Genomic DNA, 19120 nt, shown 5'->3' with positions numbered 1-19120 from the left:
TGCCTGTCTGAGAAAAGTGTATAAAGTGTGCAGTAAGGGGTTGTACAGCCTTCAAACATCTATAATAATTGTAAAAATAAAGCTGACTACTTCGCGGATTTCACCTATTGCGGGTTATTTTTAGAACAAAACTCTGAGGGACCACTGTATTTAGATTATATTATTTTCCGATTTTAAAACTGTAAAATTGTTTTCAAATTAAATCATATAACACCAATTAGCATTAAATCATGTAATCCTCAAGTAGCAATATAATTACACATTTTCTGCAGATTTTAACTATTTAGATAATTGACCAAATCAGCGCATAGTAAATGAATGTGCTGAATGCACATTTAGTCACCCTGTTTCCAATAAAAAAGCAGTTGAAAATATTTCATGTTGACTTAATTTGAAACAATAATGTCACGAGTTGAGGAAAAAATAAAATCACAATGACAAATTGGTTAAAACATAAATGGTGCAATGACAAACCTTAATATAAATCAAATCACTGAAAATCCTGTTTACTAAACGGTTAATTCAAAAACAGTGAAAACAGAACTATAAAACATCAAAAACACAAAGATGATTAGTGTACGGCGAACCAAAGTAATGCATTTTTGCAGATCGAATGACTTTCCCCCAGCCAAGAAACACTGAAAACAATGATAACATACTAGGATTTAAAACAAATACCCATGACAAATACTGGATGACACTTTCCTTGAACCCCCTGTCAGAACCACCACAATATTCTCCAAGCAACGAAAATATCAAGGGGTTCAAGTTAAGTTTTACATATAAAAATTTCTGATATTTAAAGTAAACAAACAAAAAAGGTCAAATTAAAGATGGGACGAGGAAAAAACAACTATAACATGTAGGATCCTATATGTATGAGCAACTCATACATCGTGACTACAGGCTATGGTGCCGTGAAGACAACGTAAAGACTAGAAATGACTTAATCCAGTACCTGTTAACCTGAGGATTGCTCCTGCTAGTGAAAGAGAGAGACACACATGCATCAAGAAGAGCCACACATGACTATGAGAACTACCTGGAGACAGTCCACATTATCCAGTAAAGTAGAAAAGAAAGAGGAATAGAGGCCACTGAAGCTGGCCAACGATCCCAGGATGGCATCTTGTGAGTACCTGCTTCTTAAAATGAGAGCTGACTTTGTTACACTTGAAGAGAGAGAGTTCACCCAAACATTTCTCACCATTTACTCACACTCAAGTGTTTCTTTCTAGACTTTTCTGTCTTCTGTTGAACACGAAACAAGATATTTTGAAGAATGTTCCACTGACATCCACATTATGCCCCATTTGCACTGACTGGTACGGTATGGGTCGGTACGGGTAACCTATATCAGGCTTGCGTTTCCACTGCCTAAAGAGTACCAAAGGTGGGCGTGGTGTACGACAGAAAGTTTTAGTTGACGTTATTCTCGCATGAGGAAATCTCGCTCAAAGCAAAGCTGTACGGGTCGTTTACATATCATATGAGAAGCACTTCTCACAAAACAGATGCTTTATACACATAAATAAAATAATAAATACTAACTTTTCTGTGAACATAATTTGAATATAACTGCAGATCAATGACTCAGGCCCAATCCTAATTCTACCCCTTAGCCCCCTCTTACCCCTACACCCTCGTTTTGCGCGTGCCCGTGAAGGGGTAGTGGTGTCCCAATTCTCTTTAGCTTGAAGGCGTAGGGCAAGGGGTATACACCTCTCAAACAAAGATTTTTCAGGACCACACTTGAAACCGAAGGGAAAGAATAAATTCCCAGAATACACTCGCCACAGCTGCACCCGGAAGTAAAGAGATCCACAAAATAGTATTTTTTGTCATTATTACGAATTTTTACAACAAACAAACATGTTTTCATATATTTATAACCGCATTCATGTTTTACCATCATGCTTTAAAAAAAAAAAACGCTAAATTTCGCTATCTATAATCCCTAAAAATAACTTCTGTACTGCAGTCCCACAACATTCTGACACTCTCGATGAGAGGCTGTCAATGGGCTTTTTACAGTGTCTGCTGTAATGTTAATGTTGTTTTTGGTGTGTTTACATTGATGAATATGGCCACTGTGTTAAATGCACAGTATTACGATCTTATTGCCACATTAGATCGTTATGATAACATAATATATTCCTTCAGTGATTTCCTGAAGATAAATACCAAAAATACCACAACTGGAATCACTACAGCAATTGCGATTGTCTGATCTCATTTGAAGCAAGAGATGGCGATGACATGATGACGTGTGCAGGTGCTGTAGTGCTGTCCCAATTCTTAGGGGTAAATTGTGAAGTCCTTTCCCTTAACCCTTGGGTGTAAGGGCCAAGGGGAAGGGGTAGGGGTACAAAAATAGAATTGTTATTGGGCCATAGCCTACTGCATAGCCTACTGTAAGGTCTGCAATTATATATAAAAAATAAATAAATGCAGCATATATGAACACATATAGCCCCCTACTGTCTCCACTATGTTACCACTTACAGTAAAACTACACACAGTATACATTTAGTCCTTATTTGAGTTCAAAAACAACATATATGAACACATACAGCCCCCTACTGTCTCCACTATGTTACCACTTACAGTAAAACTACACACAGCATACATTTAGTCCTTATTTGAGTTCAAAAACAACATGCAACATATAAGTAAATGATGACAAAATTGACATTTTGGGTGAACTATCCCTTTTTAAAGCGGACCTATTCTTTTATAAGGTTTTAACACATTTGTATAATCCCAAAAAAATCATAAACAGTTTCTCAGAACAAGCGATTTCAGATTTAATGTTTACGTCACAATAAATAAATAAATAAATAAATAAATAAATAAATCGCATTTCAATAACCTATAAAAATGATCTGTGGTGTATTTTAAAACATGACTTCACATACACACTGGGGACACTTATTTTATCTTGTAAAAAGGGGAGTAATATGTCACCTTTAAAAATGTAAGGGCTTATGATCTTGACTTTAATGCAGATTTACGCAGAAAAAGAGCACTAACCTGTGTTGTTGGAGCTGGAGCAGATTCAGGTGGCAGTGCATGAGAGGAACGGCTGCGGGGTGGAGGTTTGGGAGATGCCAGTCCAGGCTGAGGGGCGGCAGCGGCTCCGGCTGATGTCTGAGGGGCCTGCTGAGGCATCAGAGGAGCAGGTAAGGTGGGCTGCATTGGTGGAGGGAGCTGGGATTGTATGGGTGGGGGCAGTTGGGGTTGGACTGGAGGCTGAACGGGCGACACAGACTGAGGCTGCATGGGTGATGTCATCTGAGGCCTTACGGGACCTGGCAGTGTCGGGGGTGGACCTGAGGAAATGAAAAATGAAATATATTTCGATGTACGCAAGTTTTAACCCTTGAAATGAAATACCTGGACAAGAAATGTGCAATTGTTTTAATAATTTAAATTAAATAATTTTAAAAAGATATAACCATTTGTTAGTAAATTTGACACATTTCACTTTTGGAGTACATAATGTATCAGGAATATTTTTCTAATGTGCCAGGATCTAAAAACTTCTAATATATATTTAGCTTTACTTCATATCTTACAGACTTTTGGAAATCTATTTAGTTGATGAACACATTTTCACTGTATCCGAAAGTTTTACATTTAAAATAGAGTGATATTTCTGTTGTATTGTTGAAAATAAATGTGATTATACTGTACATAATAATATGCAAAATCCTAGAACATATTGGTTTTACCTGAAAAATATTACGTATTAAAAAAATATTATATTTATATTTTTTCTTATAATCTTATTCTATGGGTCTGAACAGCCTGAGGATGTGGCAATGGTATTTAAAATCGGAATGCATTGTGACTGCGTTCACACCGAAGATGGAAAGAGCATCAAAGTTTGCTCTGGCCACCCTGTCAACAACATTGTCTAGCTTTACTACTCCGCCGGCGAGAGCGTCAAACTTCGCTACATTGATTGCGTATTTAAAAGGGGCCGTTACAGCGAATCATTTACATTCCCTACCCTTCATAAACACATGCTTTCTAGTGTAAAAATGTTGTTGCGTGTGGTGTGGTTTTATTCAGTATGGGTCCATGTCTGAAACATTCTGAAGCAGCAATACAGGTTTGTATTGTCGTTATAGTTAGAATGAGATTCACACTTTTTTAAAGAGAAAAAAAAACAATGTACATCAGTAATTCGCCAGTAATCCCCCTGTAAGAAAACTTTGTAAATAATTGGAAATCCAGCGACAGCAATAATCAAACCTTTGGCAACAACTGTGGTCGGAGCCGAACTGCGTCATCAATCATTAACATAAAGGTGACTTGATTTCAACTCTCCTCTACGCCCACACCAGCAAACATGCGCCAGGCCTCTGCTTGACATTTTTCAACGCTGGCTCTCATTAAAAATTAATGACTTCCGACTACTTTGACGCTCTTGCTGTTTTTAGCGTGAACGCACGGTGAGATTTAAATATTATAATTAATAAAAAACACATATACATTAATAGAGTAAAAATAGAACATTATCAATAACAAAGAAATAAATCATTTTTAGAAATGTGTAAAAAGTTAATAGCCAATCAGAAGTGTTTAACATACCCAGAGGCAGCTCAGACGGTTTGCTTTGGGGTTCAGCAGTGGGTCTTGGAGCTCCGGGATGATTATCTGGTGAGGGTCGAGGGGCTCCAGGATGCACCTCTGCTGTGGGTCTGGGGGCCCCGGGATGAGCAGGAGGAGGAGGTCTGGCCTGAGGCGTGACGCTGATGACTCCTGCTCGGGGTGGGATCTAAAGCCAAAAACTACATTTTAACATACTTCTTGAAGTATTCTAATTGATTTACTCGCATTTATCAAACCCACCGGCCTTGGGATGCCTCCAGGAGCTGGTCCGGTGGCTTGACCTCGACCTGAAAAACAGTTGATAACATAATCAAACATTACAATTATCAAAATATGATCAAATACTAGATAAAAAACCTGAAAAATGCCAGAAGAATTTCCACAACACAATATTAGGGTATGTGCAGGTTTCTAAAAGTTATATTGAAGAGCAATTTTATAGTACAGAATTTGCAAAAAAAAAAAATAAATAAATAAATAAATAATGACCATCATTAACACTGTTAATTATACTTATAAAGTGTGAAAAACCTCAAAACATCATGAATATAATTAATAAAATAATAATGATAGTAATAGTAATAATAAAAAAACATTGCATCAATTCCACAAAACTGCATTAACAACACTAACAAAACAGAATTTTCCAATATCGATACCTGTCAACTATTTTTAAAATAAATATAACAATAATTTATATGTGCTTTTTATTATTGTTTTATAGATACATTTCAGCAGATTCTGGTCCTTGGCTGGTCGATTGGTGCATCTCTAGTTCTTCATTTGTTAATGTACATGTTGGGCTCTGCCAATGACTATAAATAGATTTGGTTCCACCTTTGTTGTTCTTAGTGATGATAGACGAATAGATTAAAGTAGGTTTCAAAATGGAAAGAGAATCTTCCTTACCGGGTCGGTTTGATTGCATTTTTAAGATCATTAAAACGCAGATTTGAGACATTTTAAGACTAATTAAGGCCTTACTATCATACTTTAAGAATTTAAAACTTTTTTACACCCTGATTTAAACAGACAATGAAAGGAAGCCTGAAAAATGTCAGATTAGTGCTTCTGTGAGGAGTGACAACATATGCCGAGTTTAGACTGCACGATTTTTAAAGTAGTCATGTCATGTTTTCACACTGTCTATCTGGGCTGACGTTCTGTCTGTGTTTTGTTTACACTGTATGATGGATCGGCGACAGAAGATTTTACACTGCAGGACTTTTTTTTTTTTAACTACATAATGGAAAAGGATGGCTTTAGCTTTAGAAAATGTAGTAATGTTGTTTACTAGTGTTGGGAGATGTCATCCAATCTGGCATCGTACGATGTCTAACCGTACGTTCACACCGAAAGCGGCGAGAGCGTCCAAGGTCGCTCTGGCCGCCCTGGCGACAACGCTCTCTGCCTTCAGCTCCTGCGGCGAGAGCGTCAAAACTCGCTACATTTATCTCATATTTAAAGGAGCCGTTGCAGCATATCAGTTACATTCCTGCATAAAACATGTTTCTAGCGTGAAAATGTTGCGCACTTCTTATCAAATTCATACAACAATGGAAGATCAAGTTGCGTGTGGCTTTGCTCTATTTATCCAATATGTGTCCATATGTCTGAAATATCCTGAAGCAGCAGTTCTGTTTTGTACTGTCACATCGCGTGAGATTCCCGCTTTTTTAAGATAAATATATAACATTAATGAACATCAGTAACTCGCCAGTAACTTATTTAATGCATGTTCCTGTAGGAAAAAATTGTAAATAATTGGAAATCCGGCGACCGCAATAATCAAACCCTTGGGAACAACTGTGGTCGGAACCAAAGTTCACAGGTCTGTGTTCTCTGAACTGCTATCAAGCGATGGACGTCTTCATTCTGATTGCTTGCCGCCGAACCGCGTCATAGCTCATTACCATAAAGTTGACTTCATTTCAACTCTCCTCGACGCTCACGCCGGCGAAGACGCGCCGCGCTGATCCTCGCCGCATAACGCCGCCAGCTCTCATTGAAAATGAATGACTTCCGGCTACTTTGACGCTCTCGCCGCTTTCGGTGTGAACGTACGGTAATGTGAAACATCGCGATGACATCGTTGTCATAGGCGGAGGTGAATTAATAATTTATGAATAATAAATTAATTCATAACAAATTAATAATTTGTAGCCTACCAGGTCAACTACCTGACCCCCATGGTCTTTAACCATAAACTAATCATAAATAAATAAAGATAAGTTGCACACAAATTACCACCTGTCAATCACAGGTTGGTCCGTAAAAAAAGGTGCCCAACCAACAGTATCTGAGGTTTTCACTAAAATTACTAAGTACAAGTGTGAAAGTGAAAGACTGAAGCAGTGTACTGATGCTGTGACACGTTACCTGATAGATTTAAAAGACAGAAGAGTCGTTATATAGAGACAAGATGAATTAAATATCACTTTAACAACTATAGTGAGACGCGATTCTTGATAAACTATCCGACGTGCACTGCTCTCTGGAGGTCAGACGAGCACATGACAGTGTGTGTTGCTGTGTGTTTGTGTGTGTGTGTGGCCACATGATGTGCTTTTTCAGCGAACGGAGGGCTGTTCAGAAATGCTAGGTAAAACACAGTTTTACAAGTGTTGTCTTCTGGCCATCGGCGATGGAGGAGAGCATCGACAATGAAAACTGAAAATGAGCGCTTTTAACTTCTCCCTCAACCTCCCTCTAGCCTGCAGATACCCATACTAGTGGACGCTGCTCTCTCATTGGCTGTAGGTAATCGCCAATGTTATTTTCAATCAGAACATATTTCACACAACATGATTTGAATCGCTGACAGCTCCAGATATTTAGCATGCCAAACTCATCTGCAATTCTCTCATATTGCGTCCTTGATTGTTCAAAATGTGTGACTGTAACTCATGTGAACGAGCACCGATTAGCCTGCCGATTTCTCCAAACCTGTCGGTGAGTAAAAATCACGGCTAAAATAATGCAGTCTGAACTCGGCATAACTTTTCTTGCCTAATAATCTGAGCTAAAACTTGCGTAGGGTTACAGTATATTGGCCCAAATATGTTTGTCCAACCATCTGTAACTGAGCAATGGTGTTAATTAGTGTAGAAACTCACCAGCTGCATCTGCTCGTGCTAACGCAGGGCTTTTTTGTCCTTTTGTTAGCATGAAGAAAAGAAAAAATCAAAATCTTTTTTTAAATTACTTGTAATTCTGCAAATTATTAAAGCCTTTTTTTTCCCCGGAGAAAATATATTTGATCAAACCCACTCCTTACCTGATGGAAAACCCATTTCTGCCATTCTCTATTCATTTACCAACACTAATTCAGCTAGTTCCACTTCACACTCCAAAACTAAATCAAAATTACTGCAACAATTGAGACTTCATGCACTGCATCGTGACAAAGCTGTTTATTTGAATCATTAGTTATGAATAATGAGTCTAATTCTGTTAGCAAGTGCAGGAGGACTCAACTGACCGGAAGACAAACATACACAAAAACCAATCACAGCAAAGACATACTAGAATATATATTTTTTTCTCTCCTCCAGATATTACCTTCATTATCAGTCAGATCAAACTCTAGATTGAGAGGCTCAGCGAAGCCTTTGAAAGAACACATTCATAATGTTTCCAAAGCACAAAACAAATCACACACAGCTGCAAAAACATTTACAATACTTGATTTTATAGAAACCACAAGAAGACACTGATGATTAGGCTGATGAAAAGCATGAAGAAACACTACTAAAAAAGCATAGAACTGCAACATCGTGCATTAATTGAGAAAAAGTAAGCCAGACACTTTACACATCCTCATCTAAAGCAACCTAACATCAGGATAGGGCTGGACGAGATGCCCCCCCCCCCAAAAAAATAAAAAATAAATAATAATAATAATAATTCAGACTGTTGCACTTATTTTAATACAAACCTAGCAGATCACCTAGATCATTAGGATCAAGTAAATTCCAAGAGTTCAGTTAAAGCAGGGTGAAACAGCTTTCAGCTACTACACCCCCCGCTGCTGGAATCAGCTTCCAGAAATAATCAGATGTGCTCCAACATTAGGCACATTTAAATCAAGACTGAAAACACATGTGTTTAGCTGTGCCTTTACTGAATGAGCACTGTGCTACGTCCAACAGATCGCAATATTATGTCTTTCTTGTCTTTTTTATTAATGTAAAACCTGTTTTAACACATTTAATATGTTTTTAATAATTCTTATTCTTTGTTGTTTCTATTTTTATTCTTGTTTATGTAAAGTACTTTGAATTACCATTGTGTATGAAATGTGCTATATAAATGAGTTGGCCTTGCCTTATTTTTTTGGTTTTAAATTAAAGTAGTCAACTTTACTTTTGAAAAACATTGTATTGATTTAAAACTTGTAAACCAATGCAGTTCCCATCTTGTAGTTCTGTATTGATCAACTCTTCAAAAGATGTTTGTAGTACTTTGTATTCAGTATGATAAAAGTCACTTTTGAATAGATGACCATTAACCGAAACACGAGGAGCATTATTTTTTGCTTTTGTTTTGTTTTTTTATATATCAACAACTTGTATATTTAGTAACTTGTATATTTAGTAAATGTAGCAATGTTTTGGTTGTAAAGAAGTTTCTATGATTGCATAAGGCTGTATTTCAATGCGGTAAAAAACTAGAAAAAAAATTGTGGCAAAAAAATAACAAGATGAAAACCCGTTTGGTACAAAAATAGTCTGTTAAATAACTTTGTAACTATAATTGTAATATTATTCTGAACTGTGACTTAATGCTTAATAATAATAACTGAAATTAAGCAAAACATTTATTAGAAATCATTTGATGAAAGCAGAAATGTCGCCCAGCCCTACATCAGGTGTAATGAAGCAATTCACAAACAAGTCAATAAACAGCAATACTGAGGCAATATTCAGCTGCTACTACACAATGCTCATGTTCAAGCACAGCATTACCTGCTGAATCTTTTCTAACAGGTGTGGGACTTCTGCCACCTTTAGAATAGCAGGATATTGTAAAATGAAAGATGAAATGCAAATTAAAATCACAAAAACAAAACAACTGAAAACAAAGAGCCAGATTTACTAACAGCCTGTGCCAGTTTAAACCCTACAGACATAATGTCTTAAATAAAAGCATTAGAAATAAAAAGGGTCTGACCATATTGCAAATGCATTTGTAGGAATAGACCCTTTTCACATTTCCGTGTTTCTCAGTAGCGGAAATCGCTATAGCTGGGTAAACTTAGAGCGCAGTGAATGGGAGAATGCAACAAATATTTTTTTACAATCCAATTTGCTGAAATAATAACAGAAAAACTCCACGATGGTGCTATCAAGACTTTCAGAAAAAGAGGAAAATAGTGTGAGACTGAGGACGGCAGCCAGAGGAGAGAATAACGATAAATTTACTGTTCAGTCCCATAAACGCTGCATTAGAAACACCTCACATAATTGTTAATTCGTTTTTTGTAATTAGACGCAAAGATGATATAATACATACATAAACGCATATAGATGTTCATATGTTTTTAAACAAATAAAATATTTAAAACTTTAAAGGATTTAAGGTTATGATGATCTTTAAATGCGTCATAACCAAGCGGCAACATCCCGCTCTCCCTCGTGAAGCCAATACGGAAGTAACTAAAACTGCAATTCATCGACTCGCCTTGGGGGGCTGGCTCCAGGAAGTGCAGGTCATTTCTGACTGCAATGGGAAATTGGCCTTTTTTACAGCTGATAAAAACATGTTTAAAGCCTGGTACATTTGATGGTTTTAGTGCATATAGCTAGCGTTACCCTTCATGACAACTCTGAGGGGGGTGAATTTTTTTATAACTTATTCGTTTGGTTTATATTAATGATTTTTTATTTTGCATAATTAAGGGAGTGGTCACTTGAGTGACAGCCGTGATTGACAGTTTGTCAGCTGCAGCTAGCCCGCGTGGTCGCGTCACGTCTGCTAATTCCGTCTAATGAATATGGCTTCTGCAGTGTTTGTGCTTTAGTTGTACATGGTTTTATGCAGTCTGTTCAATTTGTTGGTTTTATTTCTTACATTTATTAAATAATATGGCTTGTTGTGCAGTTAATTGTACTAACAGACCGTCCAAGACGGGTCTCCATTTTTTCCGGTGAGTGATATTCTAGTACAATGTTAAACATAAATGCATGCAATGATGTCTTAAATAATTAATTATTTAGAACTTTATTTTAAAATTTACTGGATTAAATCCTTCATATTGTGAGTAATGTTAGCTGCAGGCTTAAACCAGAAGATATCTGAAACGATAACGGTAATATGCGCCTGCTTTTCAAAAATAAAGTTGGCTTAATGATTACTAATATTGTACAAACGTGATATTATATTGTACAAACGTGATATTATATTGTAGGAACGTGAAAAGTATATTGTACAAACGTGATATTATATTGTACAAACCTGATATTATATTGTAAGAACGTGAAAAGTATATTGTACAAACGTAAAATTATATTGTACAAACATGATATTATATTGTACAAACGTGATATTATATTGTAAGAACGTGAAAAGTATATTGTACAAACGTAAAATTATATTGTACAAACGTGATATTATATTGTACAAACGTGATATTATATTGTAAGAACGTGAAAAGTATATTGTACAAACGTGATATTATATTGTATGAACGTGAAAAGTATATTGTACAAACGTGATAAAGCTCTTTTTTTTACCTGGGTGGCAGCTCTACGCTTCCGTAGAAGATGAACAAACAATCCTACCAAAAACTTGCAAAATCAGCCGGATAAGAACTCTGCATCTCGACCTGTAGCCGCAGGAAAGGGTGTTCAGCTGCTGGACGCACCATGAGTGAGAGACTGCGCTAAAGCCAGTGGATTTAATAATGTTCCTCCACAAACACACGTAGCCTAATCTTGGTGCGTAAAGGGTTTTTAAATTATAAATAAATATTAATTAAACCATATAATCATAATGTAGACAGAGTATACAGACTAATGGTGGCATTATTCTTTTATTATTCAGCTTCACCGCCGCCTTAATGCCAGATTGTGAAGAGAAGTGGAGAAACAACTTGCACAGCCTTTATCTTAATTTCGTTATTGCCAAAATACCCGTCATCATTTAGAGTTTATTTTAATTTGATTTGTTAAGCAAGATTACTTTTCATTGGTGTGTTGGATAATTTAAAGGCTAAGTGCATGTACCTAGACCAGAGCGCTGAGATGTTACGATGTTACAGCTGTAGGACTTATTTTATTTCTTTGTTCCAACTTTCAAGTGGCCTATAGTCTACGCTTGTTACGAATAAATGATGTTAAAACATATAAATGACTCATTCTTAAAAAAAATGCATTAGAGCTGTGTGCATGAGCACATTTTAATGTAGGCTGTGAACGGGTTTGGGCTGTATAAAGCTGTCAGTCAAAATGTACCTGTCGGACTCGGGACCTATCGGGTATAACTGCTGTTCCGCGGGAGCCGGCCAGATTTCTTACGGTGTGGGAGTAAATTTCTGAATAAATCGCGGGAGAGATGTGTGTGTGTGTGTGTGTATTAATATTAACTAATACTTTTGTTCCAATATAAATGTTATACTCACAATAATTTAGATAATGTTAACAAGCTCAAATTAAATGGATTACTAAATGTTGAACTATTATTAATAAATACATTATTGTGTTAGTAAATAAACCCAAGTCACATTTTACTAGCATTACTTATCACATTTCAACCAGTAAACAATATCAACTGCCAACATTGAACATACAACTGTTAATTGTTGATATAAAAAAATATTTAATTTAAGAATTTTATATAAAGAATACTTTTTGATGTTAACAATTAAATAGTTGATATCAACAATTCAGTTATTTCAAACGAAAGAAATATAATGAATGCTGAATGTTGAAATCAATAAAGCATATCCTAAGAATAAGTCAAAACGGCTTGCCACAGAGAGCCATAATAATATCAACAACATTTATTATTTTAAGTTTTGTTGTGTAGTTTCAGGTTAATTTACCTCGATAGTACGCTGAGATGTTCAAATGATTCAAATGTCGCGGGTGGTGGGATGGTCTCTGTGGTTTCAGCAAACAGTCATCTTAACTCCGCCTAAGATCCGCCTCTGCCCATTTTCGAGTATCCGGGAATGACGCACTTCCAAGATGGCGACGGCTGACCACGCCTACAGTAAGCTTCATTTGCGCTCTTCAGAAACCTATGGTTGACGTCACGGACACTACGTCCATATTTTTTACAGTCTATGGTCATAACAAGCATGTGAAAAGGGTCCATTGTCTGCTATGACCACAAGAGGGCGCAAGGTCATTATTGAAACGACACTATTTAAAGTGCATAATCTATCAAACAACTGTTCTTAAATAAAATACCATTTAAAAAATATTCAAGATTAAATTTTATTTGGACAGCCATATCATGCACCATGATTTACCAAGATTTGTGTTTGTAAACTTTAACACTATTTTTGTCATGCCTTAACTAATTTACTCCTGTGTTGTTTGCAGGCTACACACACTTGATTGCTAACTTGCACTGTTCTTGGTATATTGCATTGACGAACATGAAAATGAGCTTCTTTGATGCATTTTGTCAGTAGAAACACATGCAGAACTTGCAGCTCTGAGGGGGCTTTTATGAAATTGCGCTTGGATGCCAATTTAACCTAATCAGTAAATCTGGCCCATAGCATTAAATGTTGTGCACTCATGCTGTTTTAGTCCCAGAATAAACTTCTTGACTGAATCTTAACGCTTCTCTTAAGACCAAACATCGTGCCTGTACCTGAGGGTGGTGGTGGGCGCTGTGGAGGTGCAGGTCGGGCTGGCGGGGCATTAGGGCGAGGCGGAGGGGGACGTTTTGGCTCTAGTCCCTGTGAGAATGGAGCTCCTGCTGGCTGACCATCAACTGGAGAACCTGTGCATAGAGAACAAGAGAGAGAGGAACGTCAGATTCTCACAAGCGTCAAAACAAACGTCTGAGGGATTTGTTTAGTTCAGCTCCACAGCACTGCAAACCACACTGAAGCCTGGGGACGCACAGACATACAAACACACTCTGAGAGATCGGGAACTACTGAGGCACATCAGCAAACAGCACTCTTTACCTGCCAGTTCCCTTCTAATGGATGCTGGGCTTAATCCTCCTTTTTGCAATGTAAAAACAAAGGAAAAACAATGTACTGGAGTTTCTGTACAATATGTTGCAGAGTTAAATGAACAATAAACAATGAATAATAAATAAACAATATGTACACCATCTATGTAAATCTACTACACTGGTATGAATGGACATTTAATTATAGCATAGTATTTGATCTCTTTTATTTCCTAGATCAATAGATGGATGGATGAATTGATGGATGAACGGATGAGTGGACAGAGAGACAGATAGATACTGTAGGTAATGTATGTATGGATTGATAGATAGGTGGAAAGGTAACAGATGGATGGATAGAGTTTTTAAAAACAGGTCAGACAGACACGGATGGACGGACGGACGGACAGACACGGACGGACGGACGGACGGACAGATAGATAGATAAACACAGTTTATAGATAGATAGATAGACAGACAGACAGACAGACAGACAGATATATAGATAGACAGATATATAGATAGATAGATGGATAGATAGATAGATAGATAGATAGATAGATAGATAGATAGATAGATAGATAGATAGATAGATAGATAGATAGATAGATAGATAGATAGATAGATAGATAGATAGATAAAAACAGTTTATAGATAGATAGATAGATAGACAGACAGACAGACAGACAGACAGACAGACAGACAGACAGACAGACAGACAGACAGACAGACAGACAGACAGACAGACAGACAGACAGACAGACAGACAGACAGACAGACAGATAGATAGATAGATAGATAGATAGATAGATAGATAGATAGATAGATAGATAGATAGATAGATAGACAAGACTATAAACTGGACAGACAGACATACAAACGGATAGACAGACGGATGGACGGAGTACATAAAAAATGGACAGACAGACAGAGAGTAACTAATAACTGGACATGATGGATGGACAGATGGATGGAGTAACTAAAAACTGGACAGACAGGCAGAGACAGAAAGGTAGACTGATAGATAGATGAATTGATGGAGTAACTAAAAACTGGACAGACAGACATAAAGATTGACAGACAGACATACGAACAGATGGATTGACGGATGGATGGACAGACAGACGAATGGATGGACTGACTAAAAACTGGACAGGCAGACAGAGACAGACAAATAGATGGGTGGATTGATGGATGGATAGAGTAACTAAAAACTGGACAGACAGACAAAGACAGACAGATAGATGGTAGATTGATGGATGGAGTAACTAAAAACTGGACAGAGACAGAAAGATAGCTAGATAGACAGACGGACGGACAGATGAATAGGCAGATGGATAGACGGATGGATAGACAGACAGACTGATGGACTAACTAAAAACTAGACAGACAGATAAACAGACGGAGAGATAGACGGATGGATGGATAGACAGGCAGATGGATAGAGTAACTAATAACTGGACAGACAAAAAGATAGACGGATGGATGGACTAACAGATGAATGGACAGAGAGATGAATGACAGACAGATAGAAGGATGGATGGATAGACGGGCGGATGGATGGAGTAACTAAAAACTGGATAGACAGAGACAGATAGGTAGATTGATAGACATGGATGGATGGAGTAAGACATGAATAGACATGGAGGACGGATAGATAGACAAATAGATGGACAGACAGACAGGTGGATGGATAAACTTAAAAGACAGACAGACAGAGATTCACATAAGTGTTCACCCATGTTGAGTCAAATACAAATACTACACTACCCTGTGGTGGTCCGGCTGTGCGTGGTGGCGCTCTGCTGGGCCTGATGGGTGGTGCTGGCTCTCCGTGAGTGGGTGAAGGGCATGGGCTGGTGCGTGGAGATGTGGCAGGAGACGCACTCAGATCCATGCCTGCTCCAGGCTGCAGGTGCTGGGGTAAAATATCCTCAACCTCCTCGTCCACATCACCTGTCAAAGCCATATCGGCAATCTAAATAACTCCACATACATCTTTATTTTGCATTTCAGTACTGCAGAGCCCATACTGTACCTTCCATGTCATACTCTTCTCCCAGGTCAGAGTTTTCTGCCAGCAGGGTGGAGCTGGTGGATGTTGGGATACTACCACAGATTCTCTCCACACTCATTTCCTCCTCAAGACTCTTTATCCATCCAGGACTCCTCAGGCGGATGTCTATGGTCTTTCCATTCACCTGAGAGGCACATTAGGAGTCAGTATTATGATACAGTGTGATTTTTGGATATGTGTCAGATGTATCGTACGGATGTCTCTTACAGTAGACCCACTCAAAGACAGAGCGGCCAGAGCTGAGTATCCCTCCAAAAATGTCACCCACATTTTCTCTTCAACAAACCTGTTCAGCAGGAAATAAAAAAGATTATTTTATTATTATTAAACTATTAGATTTATTTTAAAAAATTTTTTTAATGAATGTGTATGGGTGTACTCTCACTAGGCATGGTTGAACTGTGGTACGGTTCGGTTTTGTACACTTTTATGGCCATTTCCACTGTCAAAAGGCATACCGAACCGAACCGTACCGTACCACTTTTTCGGCAAGGCAGAGCTAGACGTACAGCTAAATGCTATTAGTTTACAGAGATACGTCACTCGTTCACGCAACAAGCCAGAATGAAAACAAAGAGACCGACATGTTTTAAATACACAGCCGAGAGATTACAGCGTAATTATATATACACAGGGCTTTACATTAACTTTTTTGATCATCAGCCACTGCGACTAGTAGATTTCCAACATTACTAGCCACTTGCCATTTTCACTAGCCACAATTTTGTTGTTTGGAAAATATATTTTATATGAATAAATGTGACTTTAACATGCTAAAATGACTTGATTTAGATGTTGTGTTGTCCACATGCCTCCTCATTCATTTCACTTTTTGTGTGTATTGTGTATTAGCTTGCTCACTGTGCATGAGCAAATGGGTTGTGTCGCATTGCAATTGGTTTTTATTTCACATGACTTTTTAGGGCTCAGAATAAAGCAGAATAATGCAGTTTATATTCAACAAAACGTTTCTTTTATTTGAAAATTAACATTTAAAAAGATCTATTGTCATGCATCAAAAATATGCAAAGTAATCTGTCCTGGCGAAAGGTCCCAGATCAGCAGTTACTACATATAAATGGGGAGTTAATCTCCTATTAAAGCAATGTTATTGTAAAGGATGATAATTAAACTATATTAACAAAAATAACTGTAAGCAAAAGAAAGCAGGTAAAAACATACCATGTGTGATAATGAAAGGACGATTACCTGCCCGAGAATAATTAAAAAGAAAGCAGTGACTGCTGCTGTTGCTTACAAATATATACATTTTTCAATCTTGAGTTCTTCAAATTAGCAGGTCTGTGGGTACACGAGCATCGTTTTTTGTCTAGTCTTTCAAAGAGAACCGATCGCAAGTGAACGGTAAAAAGCGCAAGTAAACGGGAGCGCGCACGCTTTTTAACAGTCGCGCACATTACATCACCTGTGCATCACCGAGTAATCTTCCTCTCATCCGGTATTCACCTGCTTTTTCTCGCACGAACACAGTTATTGTTTTCAGTCGTGCTGCTTCTCGATTCCAAGATCACATTTGCACGCATATTGGGCCATCCTTATTGTCTAACCCTGCTTTAACTACAATGCAAACATTATTTCCAACCTGCCAAAGTGGCTAGTGGGAGCTGTTGTCTAACCCGCCAAAGCTAAAATCTACCAGCATTTGGTGGGTTGGCGGGTGTTAATGTAAAGCCCTGTATATACATATAATAATGAGACATGGTCGACCCGGGCTCAAGCAAACCTTGTCATCGTCTTGATGAACAGCCACAAAGCCAAGAAGAAGAGCAGATTTACCTTGTGCCCCGTAGTTTTTAACAAGCCAGTCTGAAGAGCGAGCAGTTTCGCTTTCTTGCTTGCGCTCACCGCGCGTATATATTTGAAATCACAAACTTCTTGAGCTCATGATAATAACATGCACTTGATTATTGACGTGAAACCCGATCCTGTCAGAAACAAACACACGCGAGAGTGACACGCGAAAAACTAAGGAAAAGCTAGAAAAAAATTCTAGCATGAAACGTGAACAAACTGCCATGTTTGACTATTATTATCATCATCACCTTTTGGACTATTATGAACTCGGAATGAAGGAATTATTCTCTCATTCATTGATCTGCAGTTATAATCAACTCATGTTCAAAGAAAAGTTAGTAATGAACATTTATACAGAATTATTTATGTGTATTAAGCATCTGTTTTGTGAGAAGTGCTTCTCAAATGATATGTAAGCGACCCGTACAGCTTTACTGTAGACTATTTCTCAAGCAAAAATGATGTTGACTGAAACTTTCTGTCGTTTACCAAAAGAGTACCATTGGTATCCTTTTAGCAGTAGAAACACAAGTCTGGTAAAGGTGACCCGTACCGTACCAGTCAGTGGAAACCAGCCAAAAATGTGGTTTTGCCCCCTCCCCTCTTCCTTACGGCCTGCGCTCACATTGCATTTTTACCTTCCAAACCTGAGCATGGTTAAGTAATTGATGATGCGACAGTTCAGTTTAACAGGAAGAGAAGTGCTCTCGCTTAGTGCATTGGAGACTGCTTTAGTTATATTGTTTTGCATTATTTTTAGTCATTTAGGATGCAGTGACACACAGTCGAATATTCAGCTGAACAGATCCACAACCTGCTGCACGTATTAGGAGGTTTGCTGAAGGTGCAGCGAGGGGTTTGCGTCTTTAACAAACTACGACAATTGGTGTTCATTGAAAAGTAAGAATGCTTGAATACATATGAAACAGTCCACACTTGTCAAACAAACCGGGAAACACTGCAGGGCACGGTTCGGATAGCATACTGTAAGTAAGCCTTATGTAAGGGTCAAGGATGAGACGTCCACTTAATTTTCTGCATCAAATTAAAATAGACTTTTGTTTAAAAATGTACTACTGTTTCTGTTTCAGTGTATCAAATTCAACTTTTGTTAAAAAGTTACAAATAAATGAATGGAATCATGTTTGGTCATCATTTTATGATGATTTTATTAGATTAAAATGTAGAGAAAAAAGATCATAAGAAATGTTATTATATTTTAAATGAAAAAGTACAAAAGTACACTAACTGTTTTAGATAAATAAGATTTTTAAAATGTTTTTTAAGCCTCTTTTACTTTTATTTACTTGATCCAAAGTACTATTTAAAATAATCTGTTTTCTATTTTAATATATATAGTTTAATATATAAGTTTTAATAAAAATATATGGGTTTTTAACCTTTTAATGGATAGAATAGTACAGGGAATTGACAGGAAATCATTGGGGACAGAGAGAGGGGAAGGATTGG

General features: G+C 37.5%; 1 protein-coding gene across 50 annotated transcripts in view; it reads right to left on the bottom strand.

Moving 5' to 3' along the window:
* The window catches only part of synj1 (synaptojanin 1), a 55700-nt gene that overhangs the window by 5437 nt on the left and 31143 nt on the right, over nucleotides 1-19120 (bottom strand). For 4 of the 50 annotated variants that reach the window (XM_005155357.6, XM_009305307.5, XM_005155358.6 and 1 more), the window contains 11 exons: nucleotides 16043-16121; nucleotides 15797-15959; nucleotides 15529-15714; nucleotides 13769-13807; nucleotides 13447-13578; nucleotides 9588-9626; nucleotides 8182-8229; nucleotides 7737-7775; nucleotides 4861-4907; nucleotides 4600-4786; nucleotides 3034-3332 (listed from right to left, as the gene is read on the bottom strand). In XM_005155357.6, coding sequence (XP_005155414.2) covers nucleotides 3034-3332; nucleotides 4600-4786; nucleotides 4861-4907; nucleotides 7737-7775; nucleotides 8182-8229; nucleotides 9588-9626; nucleotides 13447-13578; nucleotides 13769-13807; nucleotides 15529-15714; nucleotides 15797-15959; nucleotides 16043-16121 — 1258 coding nt within the window. 50 annotated transcript variants of the gene reach the window in all.

This window comes from Danio rerio, chromosome 10 (assembly GCF_049306965.1).
Source record: "Danio rerio strain Tuebingen ecotype United States chromosome 10, GRCz12tu, whole genome shotgun sequence".
In the NCBI taxonomy this organism is placed as follows: Eukaryota; Metazoa; Chordata; class Actinopteri; order Cypriniformes; family Danionidae; genus Danio; species Danio rerio.
This window is presented reverse-complemented; position numbering and strand designations above follow the sequence as displayed.